General features: G+C 34.0%; 2 protein-coding genes across 2 annotated transcripts; both read left to right on the top strand.

Annotated features, from left to right (window-relative positions):
* The first annotated feature begins 6619 nt into the window (after positions 1–6619).
* LOC121221135 (uncharacterized) lies at positions 6620–7618 on the top strand. Its single transcript, XM_041101673.1, has 2 exons — positions 6620–6886; positions 7171–7618. Exons 1-2 carry the CDS (start codon positions 6629–6631, stop codon positions 7255–7257), a joined length of 345 nt encoding a protein of 114 aa, XP_040957607.1. The 5' UTR covers positions 6620–6628; the 3' UTR covers positions 7258–7618.
* Positions 7619–16175: 8557 nt separating this feature from the next.
* On the top strand, positions 16176–17089 carry LOC121221134 (uncharacterized). Its single transcript, XM_041101670.1, has 2 exons — positions 16176–16442; positions 16727–17089. The coding sequence occupies exons 1-2, from the start codon at positions 16185–16187 to the stop codon at positions 16811–16813; spliced, it is 345 nt and encodes a 114-aa protein (XP_040957604.1). The 5' UTR covers positions 16176–16184; the 3' UTR covers positions 16814–17089.
* Positions 17090–18345: the final 1256 nt, after the last annotated feature.

Raw genomic sequence — 18345 nt, 5'->3', positions numbered from 1 at the left:
AACAATGCATGCTATGTGACAATCTGCATAGCAATCCACTTGTATTTCATGCTGACATAACACTATTTATCTTATATGCTATGTCAACAAATAATTAAAAAAAAGTAATTGTAACCCTAAAACTGACCTCAATCATCATAAATCACCCATCCAAATACCTCACGATACAATCAACAAACTCTTCAAAGAATGCTTGAAAAAGTGTCACAAAATAACTACAAGAACACAACAAAGTTGTCAATAAAGACACTCCAAAAACTGCTCTTAATGTGTGGCACAAAATAACCTATTTATAGGCCTTTTCAAATGGTCAATCAATAATGTTTTAACAGGCTTTGAACTTCTATTTAAAAGCTGAAATTATCCCATTAATAATCTTAAATATTTATCACATGCAACATTTTATAAATCAATCTTTCCACTGCTTCAAAACACTCTTAAATAAATATGATATTTATCTCTAAAAAACAATATAGTTAGATTTCTATACTAATCAAACCACCACAAAGAAATCGATTGAAAATTTTAATATCCAACTATTTTTATATTTATTAAATAAATCTTTCATGTATATCTTAACTTCCCAATGTTTTCCTTGTATTTTAAATCATGCCAAAACAACACATAAAATCAATCAATCTAATGAAAAAAGGAAAAATGGGAAAAAACAAAATAGATTAGTAATCTAACAGCGCATGCTAATCATGAATTCATGCCAACTAAGAATGAAGATGTGACATGCCATCAATTTTATACCATTACCAAACATGATGTTTTTAATGTCACTTCAAATACCTTTTAAAAATACTTCCTTGGGCTCAGTACTTCAATTTCTCTCTTTCAATAGTCTCTATTTTCTTTTCACTTCTACTATGATCAACTCATCTTTCATTTGTTGCATATGACCAAATCCTACTCAGAATTATTATAATTTAGGTAATAAAGTGACCAAAGTTTTTAAGCATAAAAAAAGAGAGAGGTTATAGTGGAGATGATAAAAGTTGATTCACCTCAATTTTTTATTAGATAATTACATTAAATTTAGAGTAATAGAAGATAAAATTATAAAATTCAAATTCAAATTGTTATTTTTTTATTGCTAAACTTAACAGATGATAGTGATGATAAAGGTAATATCCATTAATTTGAATCGTTAATATTTAAGTTCAAATTAAACTTATATATTTTAAATATTTGTTTTTTTCAAACGTCTAAATCTTTTCAAATTTTAGGGTTTTTCTACTCTCATTTTTTTTTCTTCTTGGAGTCAAAGCATTGAAAAGTGGAGCACAAAATCTATCCTAGCTCACAATTTGAAGTAAGTGAAAGAGAGATGCATGACATAAATATGCAGTCATCAACCCAAAAGCAATCCACTTCCAAAGGTTAACACGCCTCTTATTCAACCCCATTTTACGGCTCTCCTTAATCCCCCTTTCATAATTGGTGTATTCATTTTCTTCTTCTTCTTGTACATATACTAATTTCTAGTACGTTGATATTTCATGTGTTAGCTTTTTGTTTATTTTTATAATTGTTTATATATGGTGTTCAAAGCTAGTGTATATATTGCTTTTTATGAGTTTGGATTGATGTTTTCCTTCTCTCTTTCTTAGTTACTTCCCATTTCCATTACCTGTGATTTTCAATGATGATGGGTTAACAGCAAATTGTCATATCCATACAAAAATGCCTCATAAAAAAGGTGACCCACTAAACCCAATACGGTTTACAACAATAATTTTGCTTTTTTTTCTCCAAACACATGAGACCTGCCCTTTTAATTCTTAAAAATCACTTACACTAAATATGAAGCATTGTTCTTTTACTATGGATTTTTGCATTTAATTAAATTATATTTATAAAGATTTTCCTGCTTGATGTAAAAGAAGAAGGGGGGACCCAAGAAAATTCATTAATGGACTTGAAGTGGTGAAGATGTATGATTTGAATCTAATCTAATGTAACAGTGCCCAATCCATCACCCAAATCCATGCTAATAATTAGCTTTGGAACTTACCTTCATATTACCTTACATATATTGAATGGCCAGGAAAATTTGGTAGATTTATAATTCATTAAAAATAAAAAAGCCAAGTGGATAAAAAATGTAATAAGTATTGGTCATGTTGGCTAGGCAACTTGATTTGATAATAATAATTATCATTATTGAAAAATTCTACATTTTAACAAATTAAAATGAAATAAGACATTGGACCGATTATGGAACTAAAAAGAAAATTAATTAGCTGTGTATTGATTAAACACAAAATTTCTCCTAGGTGACTTACATAATCAATTATTAGGGTTATTCAAGTTTGTATATAATATTGTCTTCTCCCGAATCTATACCTACTATAATATGAAAACTATCTACACATAAATCTTATCATAAAGTAATTAAATTAAATAACCTCATCAACATCATCATTAATATCATCTTCCACATCATCTAATAATTATTGGAACCATCTTCTTAATCCTATAACTTATATAATTAGACAAAACATACGACTGTTTGCCCTTCATTTCACACACAAAAAAAACAAAGATAATGATCAATCAAGTTTGGTTCACAGCAATGACACGTGTAAAATTGTAAATAGATATCTACAGCAACAGCAGCAGCAGCAGCAATAATAAAGAAGGTGAGTAGTGTGAAAAGTGAAAACCGATGGATAAGACGAAGTGATTTAGATGAGAAATATTGGTGCGGTAGGACAGCGGCTGGCATTGCTTCAGTTGGGACTGTCATCCAATGACCTTTTATATATATGACCCAACACCAAGCAACTGTATTCTCTTTTATTTTTATTTTTTTAATTTTTGGGGATTCAATTTTTGTTCTTGTTGATCTGCAACCCCACCCGTAGCTTTCTTATACATGAGTGAGGACCAAAAGATTGTGCTATTCTATGCTACGGGGTCTTTCTCCTTGCTTCAACTCCTCAGTCCTTGTCTCATTATATCCCCCACAAAAATGGTATCAATCTCCTCTTCCAATCTACCCTAAATATATAAATACATTTTTTAAGACATTTTATATTAATTAAATTTTAATTTAATTGATATTATTACTATTTATAGTAATAAAAACAACTTAGGTCCAGATATATTTATACATATATATTTATTTTAGGGTTTGAAGAGATTATAAATTAAAAATAAATTTTGTATAACTTTGGGATAATATTTTCCCAGCTTTTTTATTCAATTCTAGCAAAAGTGATGCGTTGATAAATTATACTTATTTTAATAGATATAGATATAGTTATAGACATAGATATGGCCTAATTAATGCCACTAAGCATTAGTGATATTTTCCTCATTTAAAGAAATAGTTCAAATATGACTTAAGCAAGGGGAAGCTACAGAGCAATTGCTCTCTAAAATGGAAAAGGTTATTCTTTAATCTCCCTAAAATTTGAAAAAAATATAAGTTAATATACGATGAAATTATCGTCTAAAATAATAAAATTATAATTTATTATTTTTTTTAAAATTTATAAAGCTAGAAGTTTATAATTAAAAAAAATGATAAACTATACAAATAGTCATTTAACTATAAAAAAAATTCATTTTAGGCACAAAAATAAAAAGTTTGCAATTTAAACACAAAAGGTAAGTTGACGTGACAGTTAAAAAATCAGTATAATAACAAATTTAGCTCTTAGCTTTTACATATTATATCGATTTAGTTATAATTTTAAAAAATTAGCCCTCAAATTTTATAAATGTTCTCAACTTGATCCTAATTTTAAAATCCTCCACCCCGGTCCCTCTCCCCTCCCCCACCAACATTGATCGAATGGGAATCTAAACTTAAATTAGGATTAAATTGAGAACATTTGTAAATTTTGAGAGTTAATTTTTTAAAATTATAATTACATCGATATAATAGGTAAAAATTAATGACTATACTTGTTATTATACCGATTTTTTTAATTGTCACGTCATATTGCCATTTATGACTTTAACGGGAATGACCAAAATAACCGAATTATGTAACGTGGGTGCTTAAATTATAAGCTTTTTTTATGCCTAAAATAAAAAAAATTGATAATTAGATGACTATTTATATTAATTATTTTTAAAATAAATACATTTTAACTCTCGTAAAAGAATTATAATTTAATTTCTACTCTAAAAAATTATCTAGTTTTACCCAGAAACGAAGCTGAGGCACCTCAAATTTAAGTTTTTTTTACCACAACACTTTTTTTTTTGAGAACCAGCACTAAATCTTAATAATTAAAATTTAATAAATTAAATTATTTGTAAGCCCTACTCCTTAAAAGCTTATATTTATGGAAAATCAGAGATTTAAAGAGTAAAACTAAAAGTATTTCATTAAGTAGTTTCATTAAAATTGATTGGCATCGGTGTAAATATAATTATTTATTTTTCTCCAAGTTTTGTAGATGTAGTTTTATTGTTTGGTTAAATTAGCATTTATTTATAATGGTTTTAATAATTGAGAAAACGTACATAAAGGACGCAATATGTCAGAAAAGATCTAAGTTCACCTCATAACAATGCACAAAGAGTTTAGGTTGATTTAATGAATCAAGCTCAACATATTAAAGCATTACTTAATAGGCAAACAACACAACAAATTGCAACTAATCGTCTCCGTCTTAAAGCTAGTGTAAATGTTGTTTGATGGTTGACGTTTTAGGATTATGCCTTTGAAGGTTGTGATGAAAGCTTAGCATAAAAAAAGTTGTGGAAACTTCCTTGAATTGCTAACCTTTTTAGCATCTTATGATAAGAAAGTTGAAGATGTTTTAAAATTTTCCCCACAAAATGCTACATATACTTCTTCAACAATACAAAAGAAAATAATACAAATTTATGCTAGTAGAGTTGGTGACGCAGTTCGTGAAGAAATTGGTGACTGAAAATTTTGTATTATTGCAAACGAAGCTGTTGACACCATTTTTTGGATGGAAACGGGGTCGACTTGGATTTTGAAAATAAAACGAAAATGGGAGTCGCCACCAATCTTTTTTGATGAGGTGTGATCGGGTCACCTCGTAAAACGGTTGTTTTTAATAAACGATTTAGATTTTATTAAAACAACGATTTTTGTCTACGAAATTCAGAAAAATGGGTTCGGGAGTCGGTTACGCACGAGGAAGGATTAGCACCCTCGATGCGCCCAAAATTGGTACCTAGTTGATTAATTAGTGTCTTAGTGTCGAAAATTGAAAACTTCGAAGAGTTTTAAAAATACGATCCTTAAAAGAAACTCTGATAACGTGAATTGAAATATAAGATTCTCTTGTTCCAAAGGAATATCACATCCAGCACGTTAGGACACGATACTCTAAACCATCGAAACCAAGATCACCTTATAGTTTAATGAAACCATACTTTGAAGCTTTAAGAGGATATTTGGCTATTTAGTCGAACGAGAAATCGAAACCCAGCACGTTAGGGCACGTTTTCTCGATTTTCCAAACGCGAAATATTACCTTATTTAGAAAAATTCCCTTTCGAATAATAGCGGGTAATTTATTTGAAGGTAAACATTTATCTTACTTAGAATAAAATAAAGCAATCCACATTAGACAATTATGTTGGGGTTTAATTTACAAAATGATGACATGAAATAACAATATAATAATAAGCATGGAATAATGATACATGGATAAAATTATACAAATATATGACAATAATATGAAGGTACGGGTAAACTAATTATGGTACACACAATGAAAATAACCACTCGACATACATTATTTAAAAATTAGTATTAATAAACAAAGACAAATAAATTAAATAACATACGTAATGACTTCGAAATGAGTAGTATAAAATAAATTAAAACAAATAAATGTAGGATAATTTTGAAGAGATAATAAATGAATTTGAACAAATAAAATAAAAAATAAAAAAGTTTATACAAAACGATTTTAAAATACTATGTATAAAAATTTTAAAAGTAATATGTATGTACATATAGAAATGTAAGATAGGAAAAATTTTAAAATGGATAATAAATAAACATAAGACGTATATCATAGCTGAAAAAGTACCAAATGATTTTAAAATAATTAGTATATATAATGCGTTCCAATGTATAAAATACTCAATGTATAGAAACTCGAAACAAAAATAAACAGTTTTGATATAAATAATATAAAGAATTTCAAAATAAATAGTATAGGAAACAATCTAAACTACATAGTACATATAAATTCAAAATAGATAATGCAAACACATGTATTTAAGATAAATAACATATAAAAAGCTTGAGATAAATATTAGTTAATCTAAAACAGTCTAAAATAAAATAACATATAAAAGAAAATCTTAAATAATAAAAGAAACAGTTTAAAAATGTACAAAAATTGGGGTTAAAAGGTAATGGGCATGATTGAAACCAGAAATAAAATAAAGGGGATATAAAAAAATTAAAAGATAGAACGAGGGACTGATTTGCAACGTGCTAAAATATCAGGGAGCGAAGGAAGAAATATCCCAAGCCCCTTGTGCGCAGCGTTTCAATGCAAAGGGGCACACATGGTCAAAGGACCTGATTGAAGCAGAAACAAAATTCGCAGCCCAAGTCTAAAAGGAATAAAAGGTTGGATTACACTTCAACGCGAGATGGAGGGACTAAATGCATAAATTACCCATTAGGGCAAAGCATGCACAGATCTCCCCCATCAAACAGGCGTCGTTTCACTTGATGCATTTGAGCAAACTTTTCCTTCTAGCCTCTGTCCCTTTCTTAGTTTCAAAAACCTTTTCCCCTTTTCTTTCAAGCACCCAACCCTTGGGTTTCTTAGCACTTGGAGCGCCACCGCCACAGCCACAAAGACTGGTGGTCGACGATGAAGGAGAAACCCCACCGGCGGCGTGGTCACGGCCAACTCCGGTGAATTTCTCTTCTCCTTATTTTGCTTTTGATTTCTTTTATTAAAAGTTTTTTAGAACATATTTAAAAAAATAAAAAAAATAATGGTAATAAATAAAATAAATGAATGAATCGAAGAAAAAAAGAAGAATAAAACAGTAACCTTTTGTTTTCTTTTTTATTTCTAATCTCTGTTATCTTTTTCAAAGAAAATCCCCCCTCAAGCAATGGTGAGATTTTCGATTTTTATAACCGATTACAATTGTTTATTTTCTATTTGTTTATTTCTACTTGGCTTCTTGCAGGTGGCCGTGGCCGACAGTGGTTTGGAGGCGTGGCCGTGCATTGGAGGCGTGGCAGACGAGGAGACCACGCGAGGCATGCGGCGCTAGGGTTTGGGGGAGGCAACTTTCTGCCGAAAATGTTAATGTTGTTTGGGCTAGGTTTTTAATTTTTGGGCCCATTTGTGATTGGGTTATTATTTTTACTAGGCCAGCAAATTTGGGCTTCTACAGCTGCCCCTCTTTGCTCGTTTTCGTGTAACGAGAACAGAGCAAAGACTAAGAAAGACCAAATTTGTCTGGTCTCGCTGAGGCTTGGCTTCTTTGGGTACTGCTCTGATCCACGTCTTATTACTTCGATCCTCTTTACGGCATCTTTAGAGAGATATGACTTCAATCTACTCTGCTACGACTTCATGGGGATGAGATTTGTGTTTTTAGTCTGCTCCACTACTACTTAGGGAGATAAGACTGGATGTGATCTGCTCCACTACTGCTTAGGGAGATAAGATCTGTGCTCTTCACTCTATTCCACTGTTGCCCCGAGAGATAGAACTACCAGCTTCTATGTACTCCACCATAATCAGAGAGGTAAAATCCGCCATCTTCGACCTGCTCCACTATTACTTAGGGAGATAAGATCTGTAATCTTCACTCTATTCCACTGTTGCCCAAGGGGATAGAACTACTGGCTTTAATGTACTCCACTGTAATCGGGGAGGTAAAATCCGCCATCGTCGATCTGCTTCGCTGCCAAATACAGGAAGGCAAGATCTGCAATCTTCAATCTATTCCACTGCCAAATACAGGGACAAGATCTACTTTCTTCGATCTACTTCACCACCAGTATGGGAAGACAAGATCTGTATCTTGGATCCACTTCCTATCAATATAGGAAGATAGGACCTGCTATCTTCGATCTACTTCACGCCAATACATGAAGACAAGATCTGCTTTCTGCGATCTACTTCGCCACCAATATGGGAAGACAAGATCTACATCTTCGATCCACTTCCTACCAATATAGGAAGATAGGATCTGCTACCTTCGATCTACTTCACGCCAATACATGAAGACAAGATCTGCTTTCTTCGATCTACTTCGCCACCAATATGGGAAGACAAGATCTATATCTTGGATCCACTTCCTATCAATATAGGAAGATAGGATCTGCTACATTCGATCTACTTCACGCCAATACATGAAGACAAGATCTGCTTTCTTCGATCTACTTCGCCACCAATATGGGAAGACAAGATCTATATCTTGGATCCACTTCCTATCAATATAGGAAGATAGGACCTGCTATCTTCGATCTACTTCACGCCAATACATGAAGACAAGATCTGCTTTCTGCGATCTACTTCGCCACCAATATGGGAAGACAAGATCTGCATCTTCGACCCACTTCCTACCAATATAGGAAGATAGGATATGCTACCTTCGATCTACTTCACGCCAATACATGAAGACAAGATCTGCTTTCTTCGATCTACTTCGCCACCAATATGGGAAGACAAGATCTGCATCTTCGATCCACTTCCTACCAATATAGGAAGATAGGACCTACTACCTTCGATCTACTTCACGCCAATACATGAAGACAAGATCTGCTTTCTTCGATCTACTTCGCCACCAATATGGGAAGACAAGATCTGCATCTTCGATCCACTTCCTACCAATATAGGAAGATAGGACCTATTTACGCCTAGTGTTTAGGATGACATGATCAGAATGAATCAAATGCTCCTAACTAGATGTGTATGTATTATATTTGTAGAATGTCATGAGAATGATCCATTTTTAATGCTTAGGTTGTCATTCCTCATTGTTCATCAAGGTTCTATCACTGATGCCTTCTTGTTCAGCCAGTACCTTTGACAGAAAACCTAAAGAAATGACGCTATTTAGACTATCATTTCTCAAATGTTTCCAACCCTTAGGTTTGGTTAGTTCTAAACAATAGTCCTGTTTCAGGTCCTCGTATTATTTAGAAACTTTCAGAGTAATATGCAGAACTCCTTCTGCATGTGTATTGTCAGTCTATTAATCGTTATTTCAATGAAAAATGCTTGAAAAAGATTATCAAAATGGACAAAATGAAATTTTGTTGAGAGCAAAGCTCTAAACAAACAAATCAATCAAGATAGCAAATTTTGCTGAGATACGAGATGAATAAGATGAAAAAGATTATCACAATGGATAAGATGAAAATTTGTTAAGAGCAAAGCTCTAAATGAACAAATTAATCAAGATAGCAAATTTTGCTAGAATACAAAATGAGAATAAATTAATCAAGATGATGTATTTTGTCAAAAATACAAAAAATGAATAAAATGGAAATAGGTGCCCCAGATATCGTAGCATGAGCTTCTCTGTCCCAAACTTCTTAAGGACCCTTTTGAACTTGATATGTGTTTAGAAGTCCTAGAAGGCTTTGTTGATGCCCCAAGATGTAGCATCTCTCCTTCTTATTAATTCAGAAAGGGCAAGACTACCGCATGCCCCACCTTTGAACAAAATTTGAACTGCCCATTCATGGGTTTTCAATTCAAAACCCTTTGGTCTCAAGGCGCCCTTTGCGGGTTTTCACCTTGGCCTCTTCTTTTTCTTTTTCTTTTTTCTTTTTTCATTTTTTTATTTTTCTTTTCGTTTTTTTTCAAGTGAAGTATTTATTTCTTGAATCAGAATTCTCGAGATTAGGCAGGTTCTTGCCATCCATCCTGTCAATATCAACGCTTTTTTAGATAAGGCCTTCCACATAAGGTCCTTTCCAGTTCGGCATCCATTTTCTTCTGAAGTCCTTTTGTATGGCAAGAATATTCTTCGATATCAGGTCCCCTTCTTGGAATTCTCTGGGGCGAACTTTTTTGGTGAGCTCGCGTATTTTATTTTTGGTACTTTTGACCAAGACGGATAACTTTGAATCTTTCCTCTTCAATCAAATTTAACTGATCATATCGGGCTTGGATTTGCTTCATCCAGATTCAGCTCTGACAAGACTTGAAGGGTAGAAATATCAACTTTGATGGGTAAAACTACCTCTATTCCATATACTAGTGAGAACTGAGTTGCTCCAGTAGAGGTTTTTCTTTTATTTGGTTTTTTTATTTTTTTTTGCTTTTTATTTTCTCGTTTTTTTTTTACTTTTTTTTTCTTTTTTTTTGCCCCACTGAACTGTTCATTTTGAGGCGATATAGTGTTAATCTTGAACAGACTGCAAACTTCTGATGTCGTGCGGTTATTCAAATTCAATGCATTGTCTAATATGATCCTTTTTGGCATTCCATATTCACATATGATTCTTCAAGAAATTTACCGAGTGTCGACTTTATGATATTGGCATATGAAACAACCTTTACCCACTTGATAAAGTAATCGACGAACACAAAGATGAATCGATGACCGCCAAAAGCTCTTGGTGAGGTCGGCCCAATGACATCCATGCCCCTCATAGAGAAAGTCAATGGAAAAGTCATAACCTGAAGAGATAAATGAAGCACATAAATCTTGTCTCTGTAAATTTGGCCCTTGTGGCGTTTCTTGGTATAACTGGTGCAATCCCCTTCCATGGTAGATCAGCAATACCCGAATCTCATAATTTACTTGGTCATTGCAAAATCAATGCATGTGTTCCTCAAACATCTTATGGACATTTTCTAGTATTTCTTATTCTCAAGAGCATCCATATGTCTTAGCAGATCATGCATATCTTGATCATACGAAAACATTTTTAAATTCTTAGAGTAACTTAATGACATCTCGCTTTGTCTTTGCAGTGATACATGCTCCGATCTTTACCTATTTCTTTTCTCCTAAGCCCACAATCTCCGCTGATTTTTTTTGTAATGTAGGATCTGTTTCGACTTGTTCTACCATCCTTAATAAATCAGGAGATAAACCACTGTCTCGGTCGTCTTCAAAGTCCTGAGGTACCTCTGGACACATATCTTGCTCAAAAGGAGATTCTGAGTCAATAGCAGTGTCGCTCATATCATTGATATCTGGAGACTTATTCTAGGGACGAAGGAAGTCTCAAAGAGCAAATGAATTAAAGGGTAATTATCTGTGTAGTATGAGTATGAATGAAATGGAAGGAACAAAAGAATGTTTTCCAAAACCAGACACAAAGATGCATTTTATTGAAATAAAAAATAGTGGAAATGTGCCTTTTTCACAAAAGGAATTTTCTATTGCTCCCAGGCTTAGAACAGTAAGAGTGTTCCAAATATTACTCTGAAATAGTCCTAAAAATTACAAGAATTTCCTTCACAGTCCAGTTGTTTAGAACGCCTTTAGGGATGTAGAAACAAATTCCTGATAGGTTTTTTAGTTTTTTAGTTTTTTAGTTCATTCTTCAAAGGCACAAACACCTTTCCTTTCCATACCATCGATATCTTCAGAGGATTCCAAATCTTCATCATCTATCTGGCTCTGTACTAGAGTTCTGAACTCAATGCACTTTTGGATTTTAGGAAATTTATTGTATGCAATGAAATGTAATGTTAATGAATGAAAAAAATACTTGCAATGAAATGTAATGCAGATGCATGAATGCAAAAAGAGGCATTGATTCGAATTCAATTTCATTAAAAAACTCAACTAGAAAGTAAATTTCTTTACATAAAATAAATTACATATACGGCTTCGCCTTTATACCCAAAGCCTTAACCTTCCTAAGAAGCCAAGCTAAATCTCGACCTCGGCTTGATTCTGGCTCATATTTTAAACTCAATACCTCGGCCTGAACTGCTAATGTTTGCAGATGATCAGCCACTTCCCGCACTTGAGTCACAGCTTCGCCCATAACATAATCTCTATCTCTAATCTGACTTTGAGAATGATGGAATTGCTCTTACCATTGATCATTACTCCTCTCAAGAAGCTCCATTCGTAGCTCAGAATTGTGTAATGCGTCCTCAAACTCCCTTATCTTTCCTTTCAGTTCTTCGATCTTATTTAAGCTTGCTCTTAATTCGATCATGGAGTTGCACTACGGTACGAGTGAAGTGACTTTTCTAGCTCTGCCACCTTAGCCTTTAATCCTGCCTTCTCATTTCGGAACTCTAACAAACTCCTTTCCAAAGCGTTTTTTCGAGCTCGAGCATCTTGAAATTTCTTTTCCCACTGATCGGCCCTATTCTTTTCCTCATTGATCTCTTGTCGCCACTGCTCTGACGTTTTACCCAAACTGACAGTTCTCATTGACAATCGCAGCTTCTTGTAATCTGTTTTTAGACTATCCAAATCCTCTTCAGCCTTGTTCTTTCCCTTCCTTAATTTCTCGGCTTCTAGCTTGTGGATATCGATGTCTAATCCCAAATGCATTCTTTCTTCTTCTAGCTGTTCTATCCTCTTTCCCAACTCAGAATTTTTTTTCTCAAAGTCTCGTTTGATGATCTCTAATTCTGACGGAGCTACTTGTAGATGCTCCTCTATAGACTGAACACAATTTTCCCTCGGCTTAAGGATGTTGTCATTGACTCTTTTACTCCACCACCCATAATATTTGGGAGTTGTCATCGCTCTTACGGTAAATCTTTTCATTCGGTGAACCTGTTTCCAAACGTTAGATATTTCTCGAGTTTTTCTCTTGTAGTTTTCATCCTTATAAGAAAACTCACATTGAGCCAGCCCTTGTGTTGCTGGTATGAACTGTCTCGATCTATATTGTCTTAATACGAGTAAAGGGGCATAACCGACAGCTCCCCAAATTCCAAGTAAAGGGACCTAGTCGAAATCCCCACATCGATACAGGATCTCGTCGGGTACCATCCAAGGAGCTTTCCATTCAACGTCATCCTCCTGAAGATTTTGGAGAATCGTCATCCACTTCTCTTCCGTGATGTCATCTCGTCTTGGTGTAGCAACTTGTTCCTTCAATGGGGAATAGTCTTCTGAGAAGACTCGATAGGAGACATTTTCCACCTTCCAAAAGTGACTATGGAACCACACCAATAGTAGCTGTGCGCATCCGATGAACCTTCCCTCCCCTGCTCTTCGACATGCGCTTAGAGATCTGAAGGTTTCTGCTAAGATTGCCGGGATGGGCGTGACTCCTTTACTAAGCCGATCGAACAAATCAGAGACGGCCTTATCTATATGCCCTAAAGCTCTAGGGAAAATTACCAATCCATAGATACCTAGAGCGAAGACATCCACTCTTTTCTTCACATCAGGGTGTACTAATACTAAATCTCGCAAGCTTTTCCAAGGAACGCATTTACTGTCTCCTTTCTGTTGGATTCGGGCAGCGACCCACTGTTCGCTCATCCCTGTAATGCTCATCAATTTTTTTAATAATGTCGGGATACTAGCAGCTCTAGAATAGGCCTTGTCAATTTGAATCTTTGGACATCGAAGCAAGGTCGTATATTCTTCCACGGTGGGCACCAAGTCCACTTTTTCAAAAGTGAAACAACTGTAAGCAGGATTCCAAAACTGGGCTAGGGCTCGGAATAAATGCTTGTCCACTTTGACACCAAGTAGGTAAGGCAAGTCCCCATAGTCACAGTAGAACATCTGCTTGGTCCCATCGTCCCATTGATCCTATATTTCCTTTATTTCTCGAAGATCATTTTGGATTATGCTGATACGGATGAAGTCCCATAACTCTGATACGTACCCTTCTGCAAGACTATCGCCTTTCTCTCTCCACATCGTCTCAGCCCACACTCGTACAGCTGCATTGTCTTCTACTTTATCAAGAAACCTATTTTCCATGATAAGCTTTCTATCTATACTGAACGTGAATCGACATCTCTTTTGAAATGAAAATGCCATGCAATCACAGACAAAGCAAATCAGAGCTAGGATTTAAAGTAAACAATAATAAATAAAGCATCTATTCGGTAAGCACTAGGGTTTGGAATAGCTCTATCTCGGTGGGTTCCTACGGCTCGCTATATGTGGTTTGGTTCTAAAGTAAGGGTATCTGAACCAGCAGATTCCTCGATCCTTACCCATTATAGGCTCATATGGACCGAGTTCAGTTCAGGGGAATACATTTCCCGATGGCCATGCGGAGATGAAAATCTCACGAAGACATAGGTACGGATGTATCCCGGAAGCGATTCACTATCCCATGCGGAGGTGAAAACCTCACGAAGGCGTAGTTTCTCACTCCCACTTAAAAGGGTATGACCAGCGGTCATGCAATGCAATGTGCAGAGGTATAAAATAAAATACAGAACACGATAAAAAGATATAACTCAAAACAAAAGAGATGCAATGAGAGGATCGTAAATTTAAATCGAATTTTCAACTTTCGACAAAAAGACAAGAAATAATCAACACATGGCTTGACTCTCTTATTGTCCCCAGCGGAGCCGCCAAGCTGTTGACACCATTTTTTGGATGGAAACGGGGTCGACTTGGATTTTGAAAATAAAACGAAAATGGGAGTCGCCACCAATCTTTTTTGATGAGGTGTGATCGGGTCACCTCGTAAAACGGTTGTTTTTAATAAACGATTTAGATTTTATTAAAACAACGATTTTTGTCTACGAAATTCAGAAAAATGGGTTCGGGAGTCGGTTACGCACGAGGAAGGATTAGCACCCTCGATGCGCCCAAAATTGGTACCTAGTTGATTAATTAGTGTCTTAGTGTCGAAAATTGAAAACTTCGAAGAGTTTTAAAAATACGATCCTTAAAAGAAACTCTGATAACGTGAATTGAAATATAAGATTCTCTTGTTCCAAAGGAATATCACATCCAGCACGTTAGGACACGATACTCTAAACCATCGAAACCAAGATCACCTTATAGTTTAATGAAACCATACTTTGAAGCTTTAAGAGGATATTTGGCTATTTAGTCGAACGAGAAATCGAAACCCAGCACGTTAGGGCACGTTTTCTCGATTTTCCAAACGCGAAATATTGCCTTATTTAGAAAAATTCCCTTTCGAATAATAGCGGGTAATTTATTTGAAGGTAAACATTTATCTTACTTAGAATAAAATAAAGCAATCCACATTAGACAATTATGTTGGGGTTTAATTTACAAAATGATGACATGAAATAACAATATAATAATAAGCATGGAATAATGATACATGGATAAAATTATACAAATATATGACAATAATATGAAGGTACGGGTAAACTAATTATGGTACACACAATGAAAATAACCACTCGACATACATTATTTAAAAATTAGTATTAATAAACAAAGACAAATAAATTAAATAACATACGTAATGACTTCGAAATGAGTAGTATAAAATAAATTAAAACAAATAAATGTAGGATAATTTTGAAGAGATAATAAATGAATTTTGAACAAATAAAATAAAAAATAAAAAAGTTTATACAAAACGATTTTAAAATACTATGTATAAAAATTTTAAAAGTAATATGTATGTACATATAGAAATGTAAGATAGGAAAAATTTTAAAATGGATAATAAATAAACATAAGACGTATATCATAGCTGAAAAAGTACCAAATGATTTTAAAATAATTAGTATATATAATGCGTTCCAATGTATAAAATACTCAATGTATAGAAACTCGAAACAAAAATAAACAGTTTTGATATAAATAATATAAAGAATTTCAAAATAAATAGTATAGGAAACAATCTAAACTACATAGTACATATAAATTCAAAATAGATAATGCAAACACATGTATTTAAGATAAATAACATATAAAAAGCTTGAGATAAATATTAGTTAATCTAAAACAGTCTAAAATAAATAACATATAAAAGAAAATCTTAAATAATAAAAGAAACAGTTTAAAAATGTACAAAAATTGGGGTTAAAAGGTAATGGGCATGATTGAAACCAGAAATAAAATAAAGGGGATATAAAAAAATTAAAAGATAGAACGAGGGACTGATTTGCAACGTGCTAAAATATCAGGGAGCGAAGGAAGAAATATCCCAAGCCCCTTGTGCGCAGCGTTTCAATGCAAAGGGGCACACATGGTCAAAGGACCTGATTGAAGCAGAAACAAAATTCGCAGCCCAAGTCTAAAAGGAATAAAAGGTTGGATTACACTTCAACGCGAGATGGAGGGACTAAATGCATAAATTACCCATTAGGGCAAAGCATGCACAGATCTCCCCCATCAAACAGGCGTCGTTTCACTTGATGCATTTGAGCAAACTTTTCCTTCTAGCCTCTGTCCCTTTCTTAGTTTCAAAAACCTTTTCCCCTTTTCTTTCAAGCACCCAACCCTTGGGTTTCTTAGCACTTGGAGCGCCACCGCCACAGCCACAAAGACTGGTGGTCGACGATGAAGGAGAAACCCCACCGGCGGCGTGGTCACGGCCAACTCCGGTGAATTTCTCTTCTCCTTATTTTGCTTTTGATTTCTTTTATTAAAAGTTTTTTAGAACATATTTAAAAAAATAAAAAAAATAATGGTAATAAATAAAATAAATGAATGAATCGAAGAAAAAAAGAAGAATAAAACAGTAACCTTTTGTTTTCTTTTTTATTTCTAATCTCTGTTATCTTTTTCAAAGAAAATCCCCCCTCAAGCAATGGTGAGATTTTCAATTTTTATAACCGATTACAATTGTTTATTTTCTATTTGTTTATTTCTACTTGGCTTCTTGCAGGTGGCCGTGGCCGACAGTGGTTTGGAGGCGTGGCCGTGCGTTGGAGGCGTGGCAGACGAGGAGACCACGCGAGGCATGCGGCGCTAGGGTTTGGGGGAGGCAACTTTCTGCCGAAAATGTTAATGTTGTTTGGGCTAGGTTTTTAATTTTTGGGCCCATTTGTGATTGGGTTATTATTTTTACTAGGCCAGCAAATTTGGGCTTCTACAGAAGCAAGAGATGAGTCAAAAAGGAAGCAAATGGAAATTGTTTCAAGATTTGTTAACTAGCTAGGAAGGATTGATAAAAAAGCTATTTTTTGACGTTGTCCCTGTTAAAGATATTATAGCATTAACTTTGAAAAATGAGATTTTTAATGTTCTGTTGTAGCGTGGTTTTGACATACAAAATCTCCAAAGTCAAGAATATGATGGAGCAAGCAAGATGCGTGGGGAATTGAATGGTTTGCAAACTTTGATTCTGAATGAGTGTCAATATGCTTATTATGGTCATTGTTTTGCTTATCGTCTTTAGTTAGCATTGGTTGTAGTAACTAAAAAAGTGGCTAAAGTGCATCAATTCTTTAAAGAATTGTCTGATATTATTAATATGGCTTCTACTTCTTCCAAACATCATGATGAATTTCAGAAAGCCCAAGCAAATGAAATTGCTTGTATGGTTTCCATAAATGAGTTAAAAACTGGAATATGTATGAATCAAATTGGCACTTTACAATGTCCTGGTGAGACTTGATGGAGTTTCACTTGAACTTAGTTACTAGTTTATTGACGATGTATAATGCAACTAGCATAGTTCTTGAAAACCTTAAAAATACTGCTTCATGAGATGTTCATAGTGCATATAACAGATTGAGATCTTTCGAGGTTATTTTTATTTTGCATGTGATGAAAGAAGTTATGGGGATTACTGATACACTTTGTTAAGCTTTACAACGTCATTCTCAAGATATATTAAATGTCATGAGTCTAGTCTCAACAACAAAATATTTAATTCAAAAGTTGAGAGAAAATGGATAGGATGAACTGTTGAACAATGTGATATCTTTTCATAAAACTTGGGAGTTGGATGTTCCAGATACGAATGCTCGAAACATCGTAGGTCATAGCCGTAGCAAGAAGGAAGATGTTATGGTGGAGCACCATCATCGAGTGGATATATATTTTGCTATGATAGATACTTAGTTGCTAGAATTGAACAATAGATTTAATGAAACTGTAGCTTTAGATCCTAAAGAATTCTTCAAGTTCTTTGGCATTGAGAAAATTTGTGCTCTCGTAAACAAGTTCTATTCAACAGATTTTTCTCAACAAGAGAAAGAGCGTCTTTCGTATGAGTTGAAACATTATGAGCTCGATGCTTGTCCATATACTGAATTGAGAAAAATATTAACACTTTTTGATCTTTGTAAAAAATTAGTTGAGAGTGAGAAGTCAATTAGCTATCCACTTGTTGATAAGTTGATTCATCTTATATTGACTCTTTCAGTTTCAATTGCATTTATAGAACATGTTTTTTCAGCTATGAAAACTGTGAAGACTAAACTTTGTACTAAGATGGAAGATGATGTTTTGAAAAATTCTTTAGTTGTCTAAATTGAGAAAGAAATTGCGGAAACTTTT

The sequence above is a fragment of the Gossypium hirsutum genome, chromosome A03 (assembly GCF_007990345.1).
Source record: "Gossypium hirsutum isolate 1008001.06 chromosome A03, Gossypium_hirsutum_v2.1, whole genome shotgun sequence".
NCBI classification, from domain to species: Eukaryota; Viridiplantae; Streptophyta; class Magnoliopsida; order Malvales; family Malvaceae; genus Gossypium; species Gossypium hirsutum.
The sequence above is the reverse complement of the archived record's forward strand: the minus strand, read 5'-3'. Positions and strand labels throughout refer to the sequence as shown.

Coding starts and splice junctions, on each gene's coding strand:
- LOC121221135 (XM_041101673.1), top strand. CDS start 6,629: ATGCATAAATTACCCATTAGGGCAAAGCATGCACAGATCTCCCCCATC. Junction 6,887..7,170: donor CGTGGTCACGGCCAACTCCG/GTGAATTTCTCT, acceptor GGCTTCTTGCAG/GTGGCCGTGGCCGACAGTGG.
- LOC121221134 (XM_041101670.1), top strand. CDS start 16,185: ATGCATAAATTACCCATTAGGGCAAAGCATGCACAGATCTCCCCCATC. Junction 16,443..16,726: donor CGTGGTCACGGCCAACTCCG/GTGAATTTCTCT, acceptor GGCTTCTTGCAG/GTGGCCGTGGCCGACAGTGG.